Source organism: Parasteatoda tepidariorum, chromosome 6, assembly GCF_982258835.1.
Source record: "Parasteatoda tepidariorum strain Cologne lab strain chromosome 6, Ptep-v5.0, whole genome shotgun sequence".
NCBI lineage: Eukaryota > Metazoa > Arthropoda > Arachnida > Araneae > Theridiidae > Parasteatoda > Parasteatoda tepidariorum.
The window spans coordinates 113,103,600-113,123,513 of record NC_141760.1 but is presented as its reverse complement, the minus strand read 5'-3'; the positions used below and the strand labels follow the sequence as shown (position 1 = coordinate 113,123,513).

The 19,914-nt window shown below is 28.9% G+C and overlaps 1 protein-coding gene across 1 annotated transcript; it reads left to right on the top strand.

Moving 5' to 3' along the window:
• Positions 1-1,779: 1,779 nt before the first annotated feature.
• LOC107441323 (G patch domain-containing protein 4) lies at positions 1,780-18,029 on the top strand. The gene is made up of 7 exons (XM_016054538.4): positions 1,780-2,069; positions 3,722-3,795; positions 4,982-5,074; positions 7,939-8,022; positions 10,887-10,966; positions 12,964-13,005; positions 17,869-18,029. Exons 1-7 carry the CDS (start codon positions 1,991-1,993, stop codon positions 17,945-17,947), a joined length of 531 nt encoding a protein of 176 aa, XP_015910024.1. The 5' UTR covers positions 1,780-1,990; the 3' UTR covers positions 17,948-18,029.
• The last annotated feature ends 1,885 nt before the right edge of the window (positions 18,030-19,914 follow it).

Below are 19,914 nucleotides of genomic sequence, written 5' to 3'. Positions count from 1 at the left end.
GTACCAAAGATAATTTTTATACACTAATTAGGGAGCACATAATGGGCCAAAATAGATTTTGTTAATTAACCGGAAGGAACTTCTTTAATATTAAGCTATAATTTTCAAACTGGGACCGAAAGTTGGCCTCTTTGAGCCGAACCTATCTACCTACCAATGAAAATTTTTATAGATGAATTAGGGGAGCTGAAATAGCTTCTTAACATTTTGAATCAATGAACTGCCCTAAGTAATTGCAGCGGGAAAAATAATTTAAATGTGAATGAAGAATTTAAAACCAACTGATGTAAAAACAACGCGTCTTAGGATCCTCGTAGATATTCATAAATGTATAAATTTAATTTGTGCTGTGTAAGAGTAACACTAAGTATGCCCAGCGATAACAACGTGGATCGATTTGAACGTGGAGGGGTTTAAAACTTCCCTTTTTTTTTAAATGATCTACAGAATATTCTTTTCAAAATTCGATTCAGAAAATTATATAATGATTGGAAGCTGACCAAGTGGACCTACGTATAGGCGTATTCTCTAATCAAAATGAAAACCTAAGCAGAAGATTTGTTAATAATTTTGAGATGAGTCATTACAACTAATAATTATGTTTTTGTTCCTAGAGAGAATGTGCCTCAACATATACCCCTATATATATCTAAATTATCTAATCGATAAAAAAGTCGTTTGGCTGGATAAATCAATACCTTAATTGCAAATTCATCCATTGCTTTAATTTGCAGTCTTAACGAATGTCCCGCTTTTTTCCTCTGTTCTATGCGAATCTATTTCATTGTTGACACATGTGTTAATAACAATAATAATAGAAAAAAAAAATGGTTGAAAATTGTGTCCCTTACACGATTTGAATAGTATTTAAGAACGTCAATTATCTAGGTTTTTTTTAAACCGGTTTAAGAAATACAAACTATTTGCAAAAAGAATATGCGCAAATAAACGAGTGAGTCATGGTGGTTCAGGGTACAGAGAACTCGCCTACCGGGGAAGTGCCTACCGTTTTAAACTTCTCGGTGCTCATAATTTTAAAAATGTGCCATGCTCAGAACTAAATCTCTTCCGACAAATGTGATTTTACCATGGAGATTAGAGTATGGATTTTACACAAGTGTAAATTTATACTGTTGTTGTTGTTGTTGTTAATTTACGTCGCACTAGGCTGCACAATGGGCTATTGGCGACGGTCTGGGAAACATCCCGGAGGATGATCCGAAGACAGGCCATCACAATTTTGATCCTCTGCGGAGGGGATGGCACCCCCGCTTCGGTAGCCCGACGACCTGCGCGCGAAGTCGAGCACTTTACGGTAGCACAGTTTAACGAGGACCAATACCGCACACCCTCGGTCCCTACGCAGACTGATCCAAGTGGTCACCCACCCGCACACTGACCGTAGCCAGTGATGCTTGACTTCGGTGATCTGCTGAGAACCGTGTCTTAACGATCAGTCCACTGCGGGACATAAATTTATATAAAACGCACACTGCTCGTATTGCGGGGCTATCAACAGAAGTGATGACTTCCTCCTGGAATGTCCCTTACTCCTGAACGTTCGAAAGGAACTTTACCAGTTCTTATTGCTTCTGAATCCAACATATATGCCGATATTGTGCTTTTAATCCTCGGACTAAACTCGAATCCCTCAACAATTTCTTCCAAGCCACAAACCGCTTCTGACTTATTACTCCAACCCCCGGTTATCTATTTAACCTTAATTCTAAACTCCATTAATGGAAATACAAAGCTATAAGCTAATGCAAAAAGCTCGTCGCATTCTTCTACAATCGAACTACAGCACCTAAATATTTGTCTTTCGGAAGCTTTGTTGTTGTTATTGTTTTTAGTTAAATTAAACTTAGAATAACCTTGTAAATGCTTTGAAGAACGTTGTATAAGTTTAATAAAATATAACGCATAATCTATATTGTTAATTTATTCAATATTTAAGCAGATTGGACGTCTTCATAAACTCTTAAAAACTATGAATTTAAAGTTAGAAAATTCCTGTAATGTTAGTAATTTTGCACGTAAACAGCTCGAAAAATATGGATGGTCAGAAGGTGATGTATTGCCATTTTTTTAAAAAAAAATTATTTTAATGGACCGATAAAACTTTTATGCATTTCATAATTTATATAGAAGTATACTAGGATCATAATATTCATCCAGAGGCGATTATTAAGAATCAGAACTATTTAAAATAAATTCAAATTTGACTAACAGCTATTTAAAAATAAAAAAACAAACTGAGGTTGAAAAATAGAAAAAAAAATATATCCTCATAATTCTTGAAACAAAACTTAATTACTGAGAATAATATTTTACAGAAAAGACGTATTCATAAAATGCTAAAAAAGGGTGTAGTTCTTCAGAAACGCATGTAAATGTTGTAGGTTGTTATGAGTTAGAGGGGGCGATTTCCGTAATGTGATCTGTGGCTGAATAAGATCTGTGGCAATTCTTGGAAACTTCCGGGCAGTGGCCCGCGAGAAACTAGAAAAATTCACAGAGAAGGACCAACTCAGAAAGTATAACTCATAGCCACCCCCTGGCAAACATCTACATGTTTTTTTAAAAAAACATTTGCAAGCAGTAAAATCTCGATTAACCGAGGCAATAACGAAGTCTAATTTTTCTTCTCCTTTCCAAAATGAGCTTGGAAAAAATTCTACACATTTTAGTTCGTTTTCCGTATTACAGGCACTTCTTCCCCACAAAAGCCCTCAACTTTCAAGAAATATTACACTGAGAAGACAACATCTATGAATGCTGTGTTAACAGTGGTCATGTGACCCTATTGAATACCAGTTGATCTCCTTTTTAAATCTTTTTAGCTGTGAAACATAAGTTCATATATGTTTATTTTTATCATTTAAAAAACGTTCTATTGCTTTTAGTTTAAAAGTAGTTAAATTCGCAAGCAGGGAAGGTTTTTATACATGGTTTCTATTAACCGAGATATCCAATATCCGAGGTACTAGCGGTCCCAATTGGCTCGGATAATCGAGGTCTTACTGTATTGCGATAATTGTGCTACAGATCAGTATACAGAAATCGCTGTGTCATTATAAAAATGTCTATTGAAGCCAATGCTTTATTAAAAATGAAATACGTAGATGGAAAAAAAAAACAAAAATTCTGAATGTTTTAAAGAAAAATGTAATGTTAAAATATAACCCATAAAAAATAATATTCACCAGAAACATTGTGTTATAATGAAATTCTTAATAAAAAATAGAAGCAGGAAAATAATTGTTCTTAATTCAGAAATATAAGTTTAATGTGGACAATCACTATTTTCTATGTTACCGGTTATTTTTCTTACCTCACAGGAAAAAAGTGACAATAAAAGAAAAAAAATATTAAAAACTCTTAGTTAAAATGTTTCTACTAAAGTTGAAGCAGAATAACAGCACAGACGTAACAACAAAAAAAATCTTATTTTTTAAAGTAAAAAGTGTTAAAAAAAAAAAACCACAACCTTAATTTGCCTAAATATAATTTTAAAGAAAATCAGCAATGTTAAACTTATAGTTTAGTATTTGTTACATCCCTAATTCTAAGCATTTCTTAATTTCTGTATACTAAATTTTTACTAAAAAATTATATTAAGTTTTGTCCTATTTTACACTCAGTTGAGTTGTGGCATTAAACAAAATTTTGTTTTATTTACATTCTTCAATTTGACTATTAATCTTTCCTCTTTTTTTAGGCAAAGGTTTAGGTAAAGATGGAAATGGAATAACAAAGCCAATAAAAGTTTCAATCAAGTTAGATAACCAAGGGGTTAGTTCAAATTCAACAATAAATTATCTCTATTCATTTTATGATGTTTATTTTTATATGTATGTTATTATTTCTCCCATATATGTGTCTATGTATTACAATGTTCATTTTGTACATTATACTCTTTCCTACATCATTTACATACTGTTGCTCAGTGGAAATTGCCATATGGATAACATTAAAATATTCTGGATTTTACCCTTGTAAAACAAATTCTCCTTTGAACATTTTTCTAACAGATAAAAATAATTTTTGACCAAGCTCGCTCTTTTTCTTTTTTATTCATTTATTTAAAAAAAAATTTTTTTATTAACTGTTTGTAGCTTTTTTGACGTTCTTTCTGTTCTAGCTTATTGTCCTTTTGTCTGTGAGAAGGGATTTTCCATATGAGTCAAAGTCAGAAAGGTGATGAGATGGGCAAAGCATGAGATTGGTGGTTATAGAAAGTATGGCTACATAAATTGTAAAATTTGCAATGGGATTTTTTAATGAATTTTGGAATTCTTGAATCATCAAAATAACGTTATACACTAAATAACTGGCTAGGTAATTCTTTATTTTTCTTGATTCTGGTGAATTTGATTTTTTTAGCGTTGAACAGTGATGACTAAAATGGGTTTTATAAAGCTTCTCTTGTTTAATTACTTTTCAGTATCCAACAGGAACACTGGCCCTTCGTAATAAAAGAACATATTTGAATAGCTTCCGAAGTTGATAAAACGTATATCAAATCGCCATGTCACATTTCCTTCAATATCTGATTTAATGCTTGCTTTAGATGGTTGTCATGAAAATGAGAAAAAAATTTCGGGGGATATACCCGCAAGTGTTCAAGAGTTGAAAAGCATACTTTTGAACCCAATCCAGAAGACAATGGAACTAATCCATATTTGCTGTACAATTCGAGCATAGCAATGATGATTACCTTATTAATCTATTAAATTTTAGTTCCCTATTTCTTATAACTATTTTTGTTATACTACCTCTACATCACTTCTTTAAATTATTTGCTTAAAATTATTTTAGCTTAATAAAATTGAAATTATTATTTGCTTAAAATTATTTAAAAAAAACTATTTTTGATTAAAATATTGAAATTTTTTATTGAAAGATTTTGTATAATTTTTTTGTTAATTTTTTGTTTGAGAGTAAAATATTGTATTGATAAAATTCTTGAAATTTACAGATAGGACATAATTGTCTCGATGCTTGGACTTCAATGTGGTGGTGTGACGCTTTTAATGCCGCATCTAAAAGAATCAAAGTTATAGAAACTGAAGTAAAATTCATTTTCAGATTCTTTATTTGTAAATTATGTACACAATTATTTTTGATATATTTTTAAATGTTACTGATAATTTTTTATTAATGAACGAAAATGCAGAGTTAATAAGTATTTAACTAATTTCCAATTTATTATTGTTCAATGTGTCTCTTTGTAATTTTTCGTTGTTAAAAAACATTAAATGTCAATTTGTGTATTTATTAGTTTGAATTCCTAAAGTTTATGAGAGGGATCTTTAATTTAAAAAAATTCCTACTATTTCCATATATTTTGATTTCTTATAATTTTTAACCTATGCTCATTTATTCAAGAATTGTGCAAAATCAAACAAATTTCTTTTCTTATATAAACTTTACTTTACAAAACTATTTTTAAAAAATTAATTTTATTAAAACAAAGATGATTGTGCTCCGGAAAAATCCCCAATTTTTCGCTTACTGCGATCCGGAAGTTTCCGGACATCTAAGGTTCAGAAGTTGCAAGAAATCATCGATCACATTTATGTATTGAAATTCTTGTATATTTTATTTAAAAATATTAGAACTAGAATTTATACTTGGCATCTCTTTTATTTGGAAATTTTTTTTGGTAGCATAATAATTGTGATTAGAGATAAAAGTAAACTTATACATAATTATTCATTTAAATTATGCTGCATATAATTTATTTAGAATTTCATGTTATCACTGATTTACTTGGCATCTCTTTTATTTGGAATTTTTTTTTTTTGGTAGCATAATAATTGTGATTAGAGATAAAAGTAAACTTATACATAATTATTCATTTAAATTATGCTGCATATAATTTATTTAGAATTTCATGTTATCACTGATTTAAATTTATAAGCACATTAATTATTGCGTCATTAATAATTTTACTCAAGACATTTTCAGGATTTTTGTGTTGGGCTCACAATCACACCTGTTAAGTGGAAAAGAAAGAAAAAAGTTAAAATTTTTGTCTAAATTTGGAAGGAAAAAAATACTTTGTTCTGAGGGACTGTGAAGTTTATATGTACATGAATATTTCCAATAAATCATGAGTATAATGTATTCCCTAATAAGTAAATTAATTATAATTTACAAAAAATATAAATGTTTGTTTAAATGAGTTAATTTTTTAAATCAATATAAAGGGTTTAGTTTAGTTAACCTCAATATTTAGTACTGTTATTAGAATAAATTTCCAATTACGGGTTATTTTATTTTAATATAATAGTTTAGAAGGTCAACATTCTTTTCTATACAGCTGAGCATCTTCAACTTAACAAAAGAACTTCCAACTTAACAAAACTTTCAACTTAACAAAAGAACAGTTTCAAATTTCTGTCTTATTTATACAGGACTGATAAATGAACTTGGAGTACTGATGGCTTCAAAAATATTTTTATTTTTTATTTTATTTATTTATTTATTTATTTATTTTTTTTTGTTATCTCTTGCTTTGGAAAAAAGAAAAGTTAAAATGGAAGTAAATGAAATCTGATTTTACATGTAAAGAATAAGATAACTGTTAAGTGTTTTTTTTATAAGATAATTGTTTTTTGTTGTTATATTTTCAATAATTAAAGTAAAATTAGTTATTGAATGAATTGCAATTTGACAAATTTTTATTCATATTTATTTATTATTTTATACTTCAAAATTTGGGTTTTTGACAGTAATTTTAAAAATAGAAAGTTTTATTTTAAAATAATTCAAAAGCATAATTGATGGAAAACTTGTAATTTTAACTCTATGTTAATTTAAATATGCTTCATATTTATAATAGCTAATAATTATCCTTATGCCAGAATTTTGTGTTTTTAACAATTGTCAAAAACTATGTTAAAAGGTTTTTTTTCGGCATGAGGGTTAAAATCGGATGAAACTGTTAATTGCCAAAAACTTGTCAACCCTGCCCAATTAAGATATTTTTTTAAAGTGCTTAAAAATACTTTTTGAGTGCTTGAAAAGTGCTTAAAAGGTGAATAATTTGGTTTTGTTAAATAATTTGGCTATGCACCCTGTAACTGTTACATTGCTCTCTTAAAAGTTATGTATTTATATTTTTTATAAGTAGTGTATTTTCTATGTGTTGTCTAAAGATCAACAATGTAAACAAATAATAATTAACAATAGTAAATTTGGTGAGCATACACAAGTAATTTTAGGAAAAACTATGAATTGCACAAAAATTTTTCAAGAATTCTGTTTTAAAATTGTAATAATAATTAAATATATAAAATATAAAGTTTACAATAGGTATTATATAAACTTATTGCAAACTATAATGTTAACAAAACTATTTCTTAATAATTTATACTTTTATGAAGAAGAAATGACAATATACTACTTATAACTTTATTAATTAAAGATTTTGTTGTTATTAGTATTATCAATGCAATTTATTTACTTACTACAACTTTCATTATTTATTTGAACTAATTTACTTGTAGTTTATTGTTAATAAAACTGCATCTCATTTTTCTTTTTTTAAATTAATTTTTTTAATAATTCATTTACAAAGGCATATTTTTAAGAATAAGACAATCACTTTTTAATTTGTAGGGATGTAAAGAAAATTGAATATTAATCAAAAAATTGGTTTAGTGCGGTAAAAGAATAATTTTTAGAGATCAGAACTTTCCTTTGAACTGTACCATCAAGTAGATAAAAATTATGTGAAGAAGAGTCTAAATAGTCATAATTTTTTTCTTGATTGACCCTTGAAATTCAAATTTTATTCATGTTTCAATTTTAAATTCAATTTTATTAAAAGATTTTGTACATTTTTCTGATCTTTTTAGCAATTGTTGACAATCAGAAATGTTTAAATAGCTTATGTTTAATTGTAGATTTTACTTTTTCCTCCCTTAGAAAGGTGTGTGCATAAAAAGTGAAAAGTCTCAAACAAATGACTCACAGACTTCTTTAAGACATGCCAAGAAAAAGTTTGTAAGAGTAAGGCATTGTTTTATTATTCCTTTTTTGAATTAATATGACGTGTTTAGTAATTCAGGTGGCATGTTTCTGTAGGGCTGAGGTACGGACCAAATAACGCAATGCAGCGAAACAGATACTTTTTTTTAAATACAACAAATAACATTAATAATGTATGATAGGACAATAATCACATGACAGTAAAAACGCCCCTTTTACCTATATATTGTCCACCAGACATATGCAGTGTTGTTAAACAAATTAATTATTACCTTTATGCATTTGATTTTCTTTAAATAAATTTTGCCAGCAGAATACATAGATATAAAAGTATGATTTTTTCCCTTGTGATATATATTTTAGAAAAACTTTGAGTGTTAGTAAGACATTTTTCACCTCTATAATTACTCTATTGTAAATTTTTGTGGGTATCATTAAACTAAATTGATATGTCACAGCATTCAATAACGCTACTCCATAACTGCCAATTCTACTGGATTTTCCAGTAGACTACTGCATTTTGCCAGTTTCCCCTGGTTTAATGAAATTTTTCCTGGTTTTTGTACATTTTAGAAAATTCCCTAAAATTTAGTAAGTTACCTAAAAAAAAATTCCCTATTGAAATAGAATTTTTGTACAGATTATGTATTGCTTGCTTGTTTGAATATTTGAATAAGTACTACTAATACATAATGAAGCAAAGCTCATTTATGGAAATCAGTTCATTACTTTTTTTGTTCAAAATGTTCTGTTTATTTTTATTCAGAACTATCTTTTTAAATTAATTTAAAAAATCTTTTAACTATCTTTGATGAATTAAATGCCTATTAATATTCAAAATTATGAGTAAACATAACATTCCAAGTGTAATTAATGACAATCATAGCTGGAAATATTGCAGTTTCTCTATTTTGATGGCTATAAAAATTCCTAAAATTCCCTATGTTTAAAATATTTAGCTACAGCTATACTACTCTATAATGGCAGACCGCATGTTCACTCAAATAGGTGTAAATAAAACCTAAAATGTAAATAATAAATAGGAATTTAGGAATGTCAGTTGATCAGCCAATCGACATTGTCGAATGCTTTTGTAAAGTTTGATGTTTACAATTCTGATAAAATAAACTATTTTAGAACAAAATAGCAGTTTAAAAATAAAATGGAAATCAAGAAAACCGAAACAGCATTTTCTCGTTGTCGTTTGTCTGGGCAACAATGGATAATTTTTTTCATGGCAGCCCAAATCAAATTTTAGTTGTCCTGGATCAAACACCACTGTTAATTTTCAGCCCTTCTTAATTTTATTATTTGACCTTTTAAAAAATACTATGACTAAATGGCAATGAATTAACAATTCTAGGAATCAATCTCTACAAAGTTGAAAAGATTTTACAAAAATAAATAAAAGATAATAAACAAAAGATAATAAACAAGTAATAAATATATGGAAAAATTTAAGAGTTCAATAAAGTTTAATTTTCATACTTTTTTAGAACTTTTAAATATTTTGATTATAATTTGATTAGTTACTTCTTGTAATGTACTTTAAGTGTAAACTGGTGAAGTAGTAAGCACTTTATTTTGCATGCATGTGTAATGAGTGATATAGGTTTACAAAATTTGTAAATGATTATTACCATTGCCACTGTTATTCAATTTGTTGTTTAATTGGGAGTGACAATACAGTAATAAGAAATGACTTTTTATGTAGATATAAATTAATGTTTAATTTTTCATGAAAAGTTCAGACAATAAATACAAGTCATTATCATTTAAAATGTAATAATTGTTCTACTTGAAAAAAAATCTCTAAATGTTTTTTTCCCTCAAAATTGCCAATTATCAAATAAATGCAAATAGTAAATTTTGATTAAAGAATTTTTAAAGTAAATGTTTTTTCCTTTTTACTTCTGTTGAAGATTATTTTTGTTCTATGAAAAAGAATTAGTTTTTGTTATTGTTTACATTATTATTTTTTCTTTTAAATTAATCAAAAACAAAATACAAAACTTTAAAAGTTGTAATAATAATAATGATAAAAAAACTATAATAGTAATTTTTTCTCTCCATCCATTTTCTTGTCTTATGTAAAAGTTTAAAAAATTGAATCTGATTTATGTGTGAGTAAACAAGAAAAATTCAGAACACTAAAGTATATTTAAGCAGTTGAAAACCAACTTCTTATCAACATTTCACCAAAATCCGGATTTCCCGATTTTTCGCTAACAGTGATCCGGAGATCGAAGGTCCAGAAGTTTGAAAAAATCATTGATCACAGAAGTTTCTAGAAAACAAATTTTCAAAGGTGGAACTTAAAAACACAGTTTATTTTATTTGCTTTGCTTGAGAGCCAGAGAGATACTTTATAAGCTTATATTCATGATTAATATTCATTTTTTATCAGTAAATAGTTGTTATAATCATAAACTCAAAAAAGAAAGACATATTTGTAAATTTTAATTACTTCTCCAGGTTATCATAGGTATGTGTAAATGGTATAGGTATGTGTAAAATTTTAAATATATTTTAAGTAAACTAAGAAATATTGAGAGAAAGGATAAAAAAAAACCTGTTAAAAAATTTTTTTAAACTCAAGAAATTTTCTGAAATTTTGAATTGGGCTCACAATCACCGCTGCACATCTTAACACATCTCGCTGAAAACATTTTTTACGAAATCATCAATATTTTTAAGGTACATTCAAACAAAGCAGTTTTATGTCATTGTGTCAATGAAACTAAAGGAGCTGAAAAATTTATCATTTTTGTCGCAGAAAAATAAACGTAACTCCCTTACTGTCAAACTAAATATACTTTTTTTTGTTCATTCCTAATATATGCTTATCTTGAATATGTAAATAATAATTGCTTCGTCTTTTGTAGGCAGGAGCAAATGCAGATAAAGAGGAAATTTTTGATGTGACCACTAATACTTTAATTCCTAACTTTTCAAATTGTTCAAGGTAAAATTCCTTTTTTTTTAAATTTTTTTTTTTAGAATTTTTAATTATTTGCATTCATTTGCTAGTGATCAATTAATTAAAGTTTCTTTCTCTAAGTTTAATATTTTGCAGTTTTTATCAAGTTTTTAAAGCTCTCTCTTTAGAAACACAATTTATAGTCATCTATCTATTTATAAATGAACATCTATTTGTGTGTCCTTTAAAGACTCTGAAACAATCTGACGAAAAGTAATAAAATTAGGCATACAGATAGTTTGAAGCATGGGAAGGGTCAAATAAGATCATTCAACACCAAACTATTTGAGCAAGATGGTTAACAACTAAATGGAATTTTCTGATTGGTTAAGCATTTGCCAAATTTTAATTTTAATTGTAGACCATTGTATTTTTTAATTATTTTAAAGACAACGTCAGTGATATTTGCTAGCTTATAACTTTATTTGATCAAAAAAAGAGTTTATTTCATGTCCTTTATTATTTTAATTTTGTTTGGTGTTATGTCAGATAAATTCATTGAACAACATTAACATGCAGCATGCATGGACTATGTCACAAAATTAGTTTTTCTTAAGTTATCTGATATCACATGTTTATCTTGTTTATTGTAATTCTTTTAAAACTTGTTTCTATAAAAGTAATTAATAGTAAAGGTACTTGAGGCACTAGAGGAACCGTAAAAAATTGCCATGCTATTATTGATGACAAGGTTAATTGAAATATATATATATAAAACAAAAATAGCTTTTGTACTGAAAAGCAAAGTTAATGAAAAAAAATGATGATAATGAAGATATTTGTTTTGGGGCACCATTAAGAATTGCCATATTATTATTGATACCGATGCTTAATTTATATTGATGATAAGTATAATTGAAATAAAAAATAAGCTAAGTCCTGCAAACCAAAGTTAATGGTGAAAGAGTTGAGGAAAATTTGTTTTGGGCAATCGTAGAAAATCTCCATACACAGATGGCGCTTAATTAATTTTGGAAATATGTATTATTGGTGCCGCTCTGATAGGAATTCTGCAACAGGTTTTCTGTAGTGTTAGATATTTTTTCCAATGACATCAAAGATAGTGTATTACTATTTTAATGTATTAGAATTGAAAGTACTTTTTCCAATTCTTGTAAATATATTATACAGTTAATTAAAGTTCATATGAGAAAAAGGCTATGCTCCCAAGTTCATACATAAATTCTATTTGCTTTTAAGATTTCGGCTTTAGTTTGCTTCAAAATGACGATAGCGATTACAAATAGCTATAACTATTTTGAAAAAAAAATTATCAATAAAATTTACGCAGAATGTAGAAAGAACTTCAAAATCCTTTATAGATGCATCACAGATTTTCTATTACTTCCCTTGGCTGCACGGACAACATCTAGACGGTAGTCCATTTCACACCATACGTCAACGTTTTCCGCTGAAACAAGTGGCCTTCTGCTACTTTTCCTCTTGTACAAACATCCCATTACTTCAAACATCCTATGCCATCTGTGTATGTTGTTCTCATTTAGTGGTTCTTGATTGTAACGCTAATGAAATTTTTTCTGTACTATGATAAGGAATGACACTTGTTAATTTTTGTTAACGCACAGAATGCTTTCTGAACGGGACTGGTCATTTTCACTAATGAACTTGTAGATGCTCAGAATTCCGCTTCACTGCACCTTACATAAGGAAATTTTGAAGTTCCATCTATATTCTGTGTTAATCTTATCAATAAATTATTTTTCATTAAATAGTTATAGTTAATGACGAATATAATCAAGAAAAGAGTTTGTCAGAAACTATTTGTTTTATCACGACTATGTAAAGTCTTTGAAAATTATTTTCTCTTTTTTTTTAATGTATAAAGTGCTTAAAAAATTTTTTTTGAGTTCTTAAAAAATTACTTAAAATGTGCTTATTTTTTGAAAAATGCGGCTATGCACCCTTATATATTCTTGATTGTGTTTTTACTCTATATACTAAATGGGTTTATTTTATTTCAGCTTGAATGCTGTAAACATGAAGTACGATAAATTAAAAATCAAGTGAGTACAAATCTATTTTTATAAATATTATAACTTTTTGTTATGTTTTTTTTATGCATGCTTGAATATTTAAATAAGTATTACTGATACATAATGAAGCGAACCTCATTTGTTAAAATCAGTTCAAAACTTTTTTTTGTTCGAAAATTTTCCGTTTAATTTTATTCAGTATTCTCTATTTAAATTCATTAATAAAAATCTTTTAACTGTCTTTGATAAATTGAATGCCTATTACTATTTGAAATTATGAGTAAACATAATTCATAACATTTCAAGTATGTTTACTGTCAATCATAACTGGAAAATATTGCCGTTTTTCTATTTTGATGACTATGAAATTCCCTTTGTGTAAAATATTTAGTACTTTATGCAACAATTATCATGAAGAGTATATTATTTTGCAATATCTACTGGATTTTTTTCCTATCCATGTTGGCAGCTATGGGTTTACTTAAAAACTGTGTATGAAGAATTACCATGTCTGTTTCATTGTGTGCCTTGTCATAAATTATTCAATAACATAAACCATGTCAACTGCTATAACTGTCAGACTATGTTGATTTATGAACCATTGAATAGATTGACCTATTGCTTGGAACCATTGACTTAATTTCTTATGTGTTTGCATGCATGCTCTTGACCTCTATTGCAGAATTTTTTGGGGTTTTCTGGGACAAACTTCTCTAGCACAAATATTTTTCTGCAAGATACATTTAATGATAACAAATATTACTAATTTAAGGAAACGTAAGCATTGTGTTGACAAAAGAAAAAGCTATTTGGATTAAATAAGATTTTATGTAATTTTTTAAATGAATATGTAATGTATTTTTATTCTAATATTATGGGCGATATTCTCATATTTTATAGGGAAAAAATACACTAATTATTTTCGCTAAAAATACACTAATTAATAGTTTTAGTAAGTGTTCTGAGTTCTAAGGACCCACAATTTAGAAAGTCTTGTGGAATCACTGAATACTTAGTGATAATGCCTTGCTATGCGTGTTGTATGTTCAACAATTTCTGAAGTTTTAACAATCAAAGCAATAAAATACTCAAACTTTATTCAAATGCAAGCAAATGAAAAGTTTTAAATAGGAAGCCTCTTTTAAAAATTTTGTGGAGGATTTTTTATATATTGAACTTCATATTTTTTTATAATTTAGACCAACTCACATTTTATGCCTTACATTCCTTTTGCTAATGAATTTGACAGTTATTATTTTTTTAAAATTGCTATCCACATGACAATGACCTTGCCTTGTCTGGTTCAATGGGATACCCGCAAGTGATATAGTGTGGGTATCTCAATCCTGATTGGTTGTTGAAATACGGCATTTGTTTATGTTAGCAACTGTTTTTTCCATTCTATTTTGAGTAAGCCAAGCTCAACAAGTTACAATTCTCATAAGTGGTGCGTTCTAAATTCTTTTGCAAAGATTCTTTCTCGAGATTTCAACTACCTAACACAAAAACAGGCATGAAGCCACGCGGAGCATGAACAAACTAATTATGCATCGAAGTTGCCAGGTATGCTAAACAAAAGTACATCCTCTTTACAATATAAGACATCAACAAATAATAAAGCTAAGTTATGTAAAAGAAGTTGACGAGAAAGAATTATAATTCAACGAATTTGATGTGCGATGCGGCTCTGCATTTCATCAATTTATCGTTAAATAACATTTTAACTAAAATAGAGAAACTTAGCTCAACTTCAATGTGCCATTTTGCTGATAAATAATAGCTGGTGCTGATGTCATATATGTGGATAAGGGAGGTTTTCTTCTTCTTGAAGTGCGAGTACCCAATTATATGTGCTACGTAGGAGGTTGAAGGTATTTTGCATTCACTATATATTAACATCAGTATTTTGTCGGGAGGTGTGGTTGATGGAAGGGCCATGTGGTGAAGATCATTCGCCATCTGCTTGTGCTAGATGTAGTATATCTCCATTCAAATGAAAAACACAGATTTTTGTAGACGAAGGCATTTTATTCAAAATTTCTATTTCCTTTCGGTTTTGAGAAACATGTTCATTTCATTAAACGGCTCATCAATGCACAAGAGCCTAACTGCACCACGTGCATGCTGGATCCTCCCTGTGTGCTCCAGGGAGTAGATAGTAATTTAATTTAAGTCATTTGAATAATAATTGTTTTCTTGCTGAATTTACCTGATGCATCAAATAATTAGGAGATAAGGAAAAACTTATTATGGTAAAAATCAATGATTAAACTCTAGAGCACACAGGGGGTAAAAACAAAAATTATCCTGCTGCTTAAGAAAGCAACCAACTATTCGAGATCCACGGGGAATACTGGTCTATCTCCAAAAGATAGCATCTCCTCCTTAGCGGTTGCAAGAATCTCTAAAGACGAGCTATGAGTCGAGCCCTAGAGATCCTGCAAAGGCAATGAAGAGGGCGCTCCTGTTGGAGACAGCCCAGTAGGAAAAGTAAACATTGTGGTGATCCCATGATCACACCACAATCAGTAACAACAAGCACTATGTGCTTTGTTGTTGCCAGGTGTGTTTTAGGGGAACTCTTGTTATTTTTAGTTAGTAAGTACTTTTCAATAAACTTGATTGGAAAATATGTCACTTTGAAAACAGAAATAAAGAAGATAAGTGTTAAAATGATGAGAAATATTCTAAAGTGTGTGCCAAAATTTGTTCATAAAAGAAAAGTCGACGGCCTAAATAATACCCCTGCTCGCGGCACAAACCCTGCAGTGAAAGTAATTAAATTAGGTGGAATGTGATCATTGAGGAAAGTGGTAGTACAGCGCTATCGGGGTATTACAATAACCCAATAGGTTCAAAAGGTCACAGAGTGTGAGGTTTGAACAGATTGGAGAAATTGGTATCACCAAATTTGGAATAAGGGTGAAAACTAAAATGAACCTAATCAAAGATTAAAAGATAAATAATAAGATTATGACATGCTATAACCAAATATAAATATATCATTTAGCACAATTTAGAGATGTTTTTCTTAAGAGAAATTAAACAATTACTCATAACAATAATTATAATTTCTCACCACATACTGGAGAAATAAAAGAAATACCAAAGGTCACCAAAAGGAGACAAATGAATTCACACATTTCTTTAACTTCACCACAACATTTAATTATGAACAAACTAGCATATTATTTAGTAAAAAAAATATCTTTTGACGCATTTTGTAACACAAGAAAGGCCTTTAATAGAAATGAGTGACAAGAGAATTAAAAAAGAAGGCATTATGCATAAAAATAAAATATAGGCAAACGAAAAATTTAACTGTTGAAAAAAAGAATGTAGAAAGAAAGCTTAAACTTGAGAGGGTCTTTAATGTTAAAGAAACTTAGAGGTATAAATGTAGATATTTAATTTACAAAAATTGATTACGGTCTGTAGATTTACTTAAAATTAAAGGCTAAGAAGAAAAAAAGGATGTAAAAAATGAAATCCGAGAGACGTAAGTCTGCATCTGAGAAAAAGAGGCAGAGTGTACACCCGTTGGTGTCATCAAGCAAGCATGCACCAGAGAGAATGTTGACGTGTTAATGCATCTTAAAAAAATTCTTTAACTGGTGTAGAAACATAAAAGCTTTAGCCAATTAAATTTAAAGAAGGTAGAGTTAGAAAATTAGATGAAAGAAATTGGTTAAGTGAACCCCCCTTCAAAAAATAAATGAAGAAAAAAGAAAGGCAGGATAGAGGGGTATATCTCCCCACAAGAAGTGCAATGATCGTCTTGACCATCGAGGAGAGGGCGAACAGAAAGTTAAAATTAATTTAAACTGCTATTTAAAAAAAAGGGAAATAAATGCAAGGTATAAAAATAAATGCACCTGAAAAGTCATGGATTTCTGTATTGAACAAAATTTGTCATAAAATGTCATGATTTTAATTATTTTTTTAAAAAAATCATGAAAAATCTCATTTTTAAAATGGAATTAACCCCCTAATTTCATGGTGTTCTGAATATCTCAATTTGTAACAAAATTCCCACTCACAGTCATATTTGATTAAAATATAAAATGTTTTCATCATGTTCTTTAAAAAAATGAAAGAAAAAATATAATTTCTGGAGTGAATTATCTTTTAAACTTCTGTGATTTCAGAATTTTTGTTATTATTATTTTATTTTATCAATTTAAAATTTTAGCTGAAGCTAGCCAGTCATTGGCGAATTTTTTTATTCCGAATTGAGAACAGAAAAATCAGGAATATTTCTTTCTTTTCCGATGAACAGTATCTTTAAAATGTAATTCTGCAGAAAAAAAGAAAAAATAATAATTTGCTATTGTAATTTTACTAGCTATTTTATTGTTTCAACTCTTTCTTTATTCTGTTTCTTAAATATAAAATCTATAAATGTGAAGATGCAGAGTATTACAGTTTTTGGTTACTCCTATCATTTCAATGAATGTTGTTATAATACTTTAAATTTATTGTTGTGCTTTCTTAAGTCATGAAAAATTCTTGGAATTAGTCATGGGAAATCCTGAAAAGTCATGAATTTGAAAATCTAAAATTTAGCAGATACCCTGTAAATATTTAAGAAAATTGAAAGATCAGATATAATTAAGAATAAATTATTACATTACGCTAAGTGTTCATGTGACATATGCCACAGACAAAAATATATTGTATTTGTGAACAAGGTTTTAAGTTTTTTCAAATTATTTCATTCTGCATTAATAGGATAAAAAAAAAGTTCACTCTCTTGCAGATTTTGGTAAATATAAGTTGTTTTATTTTGCAGTGTGTTAATTCACCAATCTAAGGAAAGTAAAATATTATTTATATTGATTTTTATATCTTTTCTATTACTATTATGTAACTTCTCTTTTCTCTTACTTTTAGGGCACCATTGAAGAGGAGGCATATAAGACTTATGGAACAAGATGCATTGTATGCTCGTAAAACTAAGAAAGAAAATTGATATACATTGAATATAGTATTATTGTTTATTAGCTAATTGTACATGCTATTTAAATTTTATAAAATTGTTTTTCTATTGCAAAGCTTCTGTTTTGTTGTTTCTGTATATTAATTTATGAGAATCAATACCAAGGAGAATCACAAAAACTAAAAATGTTGTAGGCAATGCTCGAATACGCCATCTAGGGAGAAAACCGGTTCCAAGACTTTAGCTCTTTCCTCTTTTCAGTTGTATAGGAATCTACTTCGATGTTTCTTAGCATCTTTCATATTTAATTGTTAAAAATAATGTTTTAAATTTCCATATCGCTTTCTTTTAGGACTATGTTTAATGTAGTTTTTAATTCCATGTAGTTTCCTAACTTAAAAGATTTTAATCTATTTGAAAATCAAGTCAGAAACTGATGTATGTACTTCCTTTTTCTATGACTCTCCACGCGCTAATGGTGAAAGCATGCAGATTGTTGCCTTAGGTAGATTGTTCTGCTGTACTTCAGCCTGTAGCTCATTTTGATTGCCAATAGCAAACTCAATTAATTACCAAATCATTAAAGTGTAATGAAAAAAAAAAACTATTTTCAGGCCTATTTAAGAGCTATTTTTGATGTTGATGAGTAAAAAATTATTAACTGATATAAAATTAAGACAATTTAGTAATTTAAAAGTACCATTTCATCCATGTGTATGAACTGCAAGAGATGGGGAGGTGCTCCTTGATATGTATGATAACATTTTCGGAGATGAATTGCTGTGCAATTGCTAATTCTCAAGATGTGCCCCACCTCTCATCCAAATTTGTAACCTTTATCATTAAATAAACCCTAGAAACTGAAGTGGAAAGATATTACCTGATTAGAAACTTCTTTCCCTTCAAAAATATAAATAACAGTCAACATGTTCCAAGCACCTCAAAAATATGGGCACATTTTCAAGACTTGATACATGTGAATGAGAAGAAACAAAAGTGATTTTAAATAAAAAATGTAAAGTTGCATTTGAAAAATAAAGGTGAGAAACAAAACTAGGAAAACCACAATAGACGAGAGAGAAGAAAAAAACCTCAGAGGCCCAGATGGTCAAATCAGGGTAAAATGCATTTCCACTTGCTATGTAGAGGTCGTAAGGAACTAATGGCATTAACAAAGGAATCATCTGCATTCATATTGATAAAACAAGATTCCAGGGCATCAAGAAAAGCTGACTTGACTAAGGTGGAAATATGTTATTTGCTAATTATATTTTTCAGGCAAATGAAGTTCCTAATCAGGTACTTCATTTGTCATGTCTCTGTTAAACTTTTCAAAACTTCTAATAAGGTTAGGGTTAATCCTGGTGACTTGTAATCACATAGTAATGCAGGGTTTTCTGCATTGGCATGTGATATTTCTGAGATGACTAACAACTCTTGTTGATATTTCTGAGGAGTTGATTGCAAGAATCGCAGTAACTGTCACAGAAATTCGAGATGAACCTGAATTTTTTTCAGAATAGTTGAAATTACTTTTGTCATAGATGTGAGGTGTGCAAGGAGAAATTCAAAGAATTTCATTTAGTATTAAAAATAGTTATATATAATAGTTATGTAACTATATATGCATGCATAGTTACATATAGTGCCAAATTGGGGGCTCCCTAATGGGCCTAAAATAATTTCCTTTGGCATGATTCTGTAGTACCTTGTAATATAATACCTGGCCAATTTTAAATAATATGGGTTAATATTAAGGGGAGATATATATGTCCATGTATGAATGCTGTATACTCACTTATGAATATTCACTTACCGTCTTTATCTTTATGATGTATATCACTGTTTCAGTATTTCCCATCCTGCATTGCTATATAACTTTGAGCTGTCAGGAAGTACTCTACCCTTCCTATACTACGTTTCATCTTAAGTTGGCACTGCAGGGAATGTAATACTCCGCCTTTGAAAAGTAGTTCTTCGCTGTTTTAGAATTAATTGCA

Excerpts from the sequence above, each read along its gene's own strand:
- LOC107441323 (XM_016054538.4), top strand. The coding sequence starts at position 1,991 with ATGAATTTAAAGTTAGAAAATTCCTGTAATGTTAGTAATTTTGCACGT. Across the intron at positions 2,070-3,721 it reads AAAATATGGATGGTCAGAAG|GCAAAGGTTTAGGTAAAGAT; the intron begins GTGATGTATTGC and ends CTCTTTTTTTAG. Across the intron at positions 3,796-4,981 it reads TCAAGTTAGATAACCAAGGG|ATAGGACATAATTGTCTCGA; the intron begins GTTAGTTCAAAT and ends TGAAATTTACAG.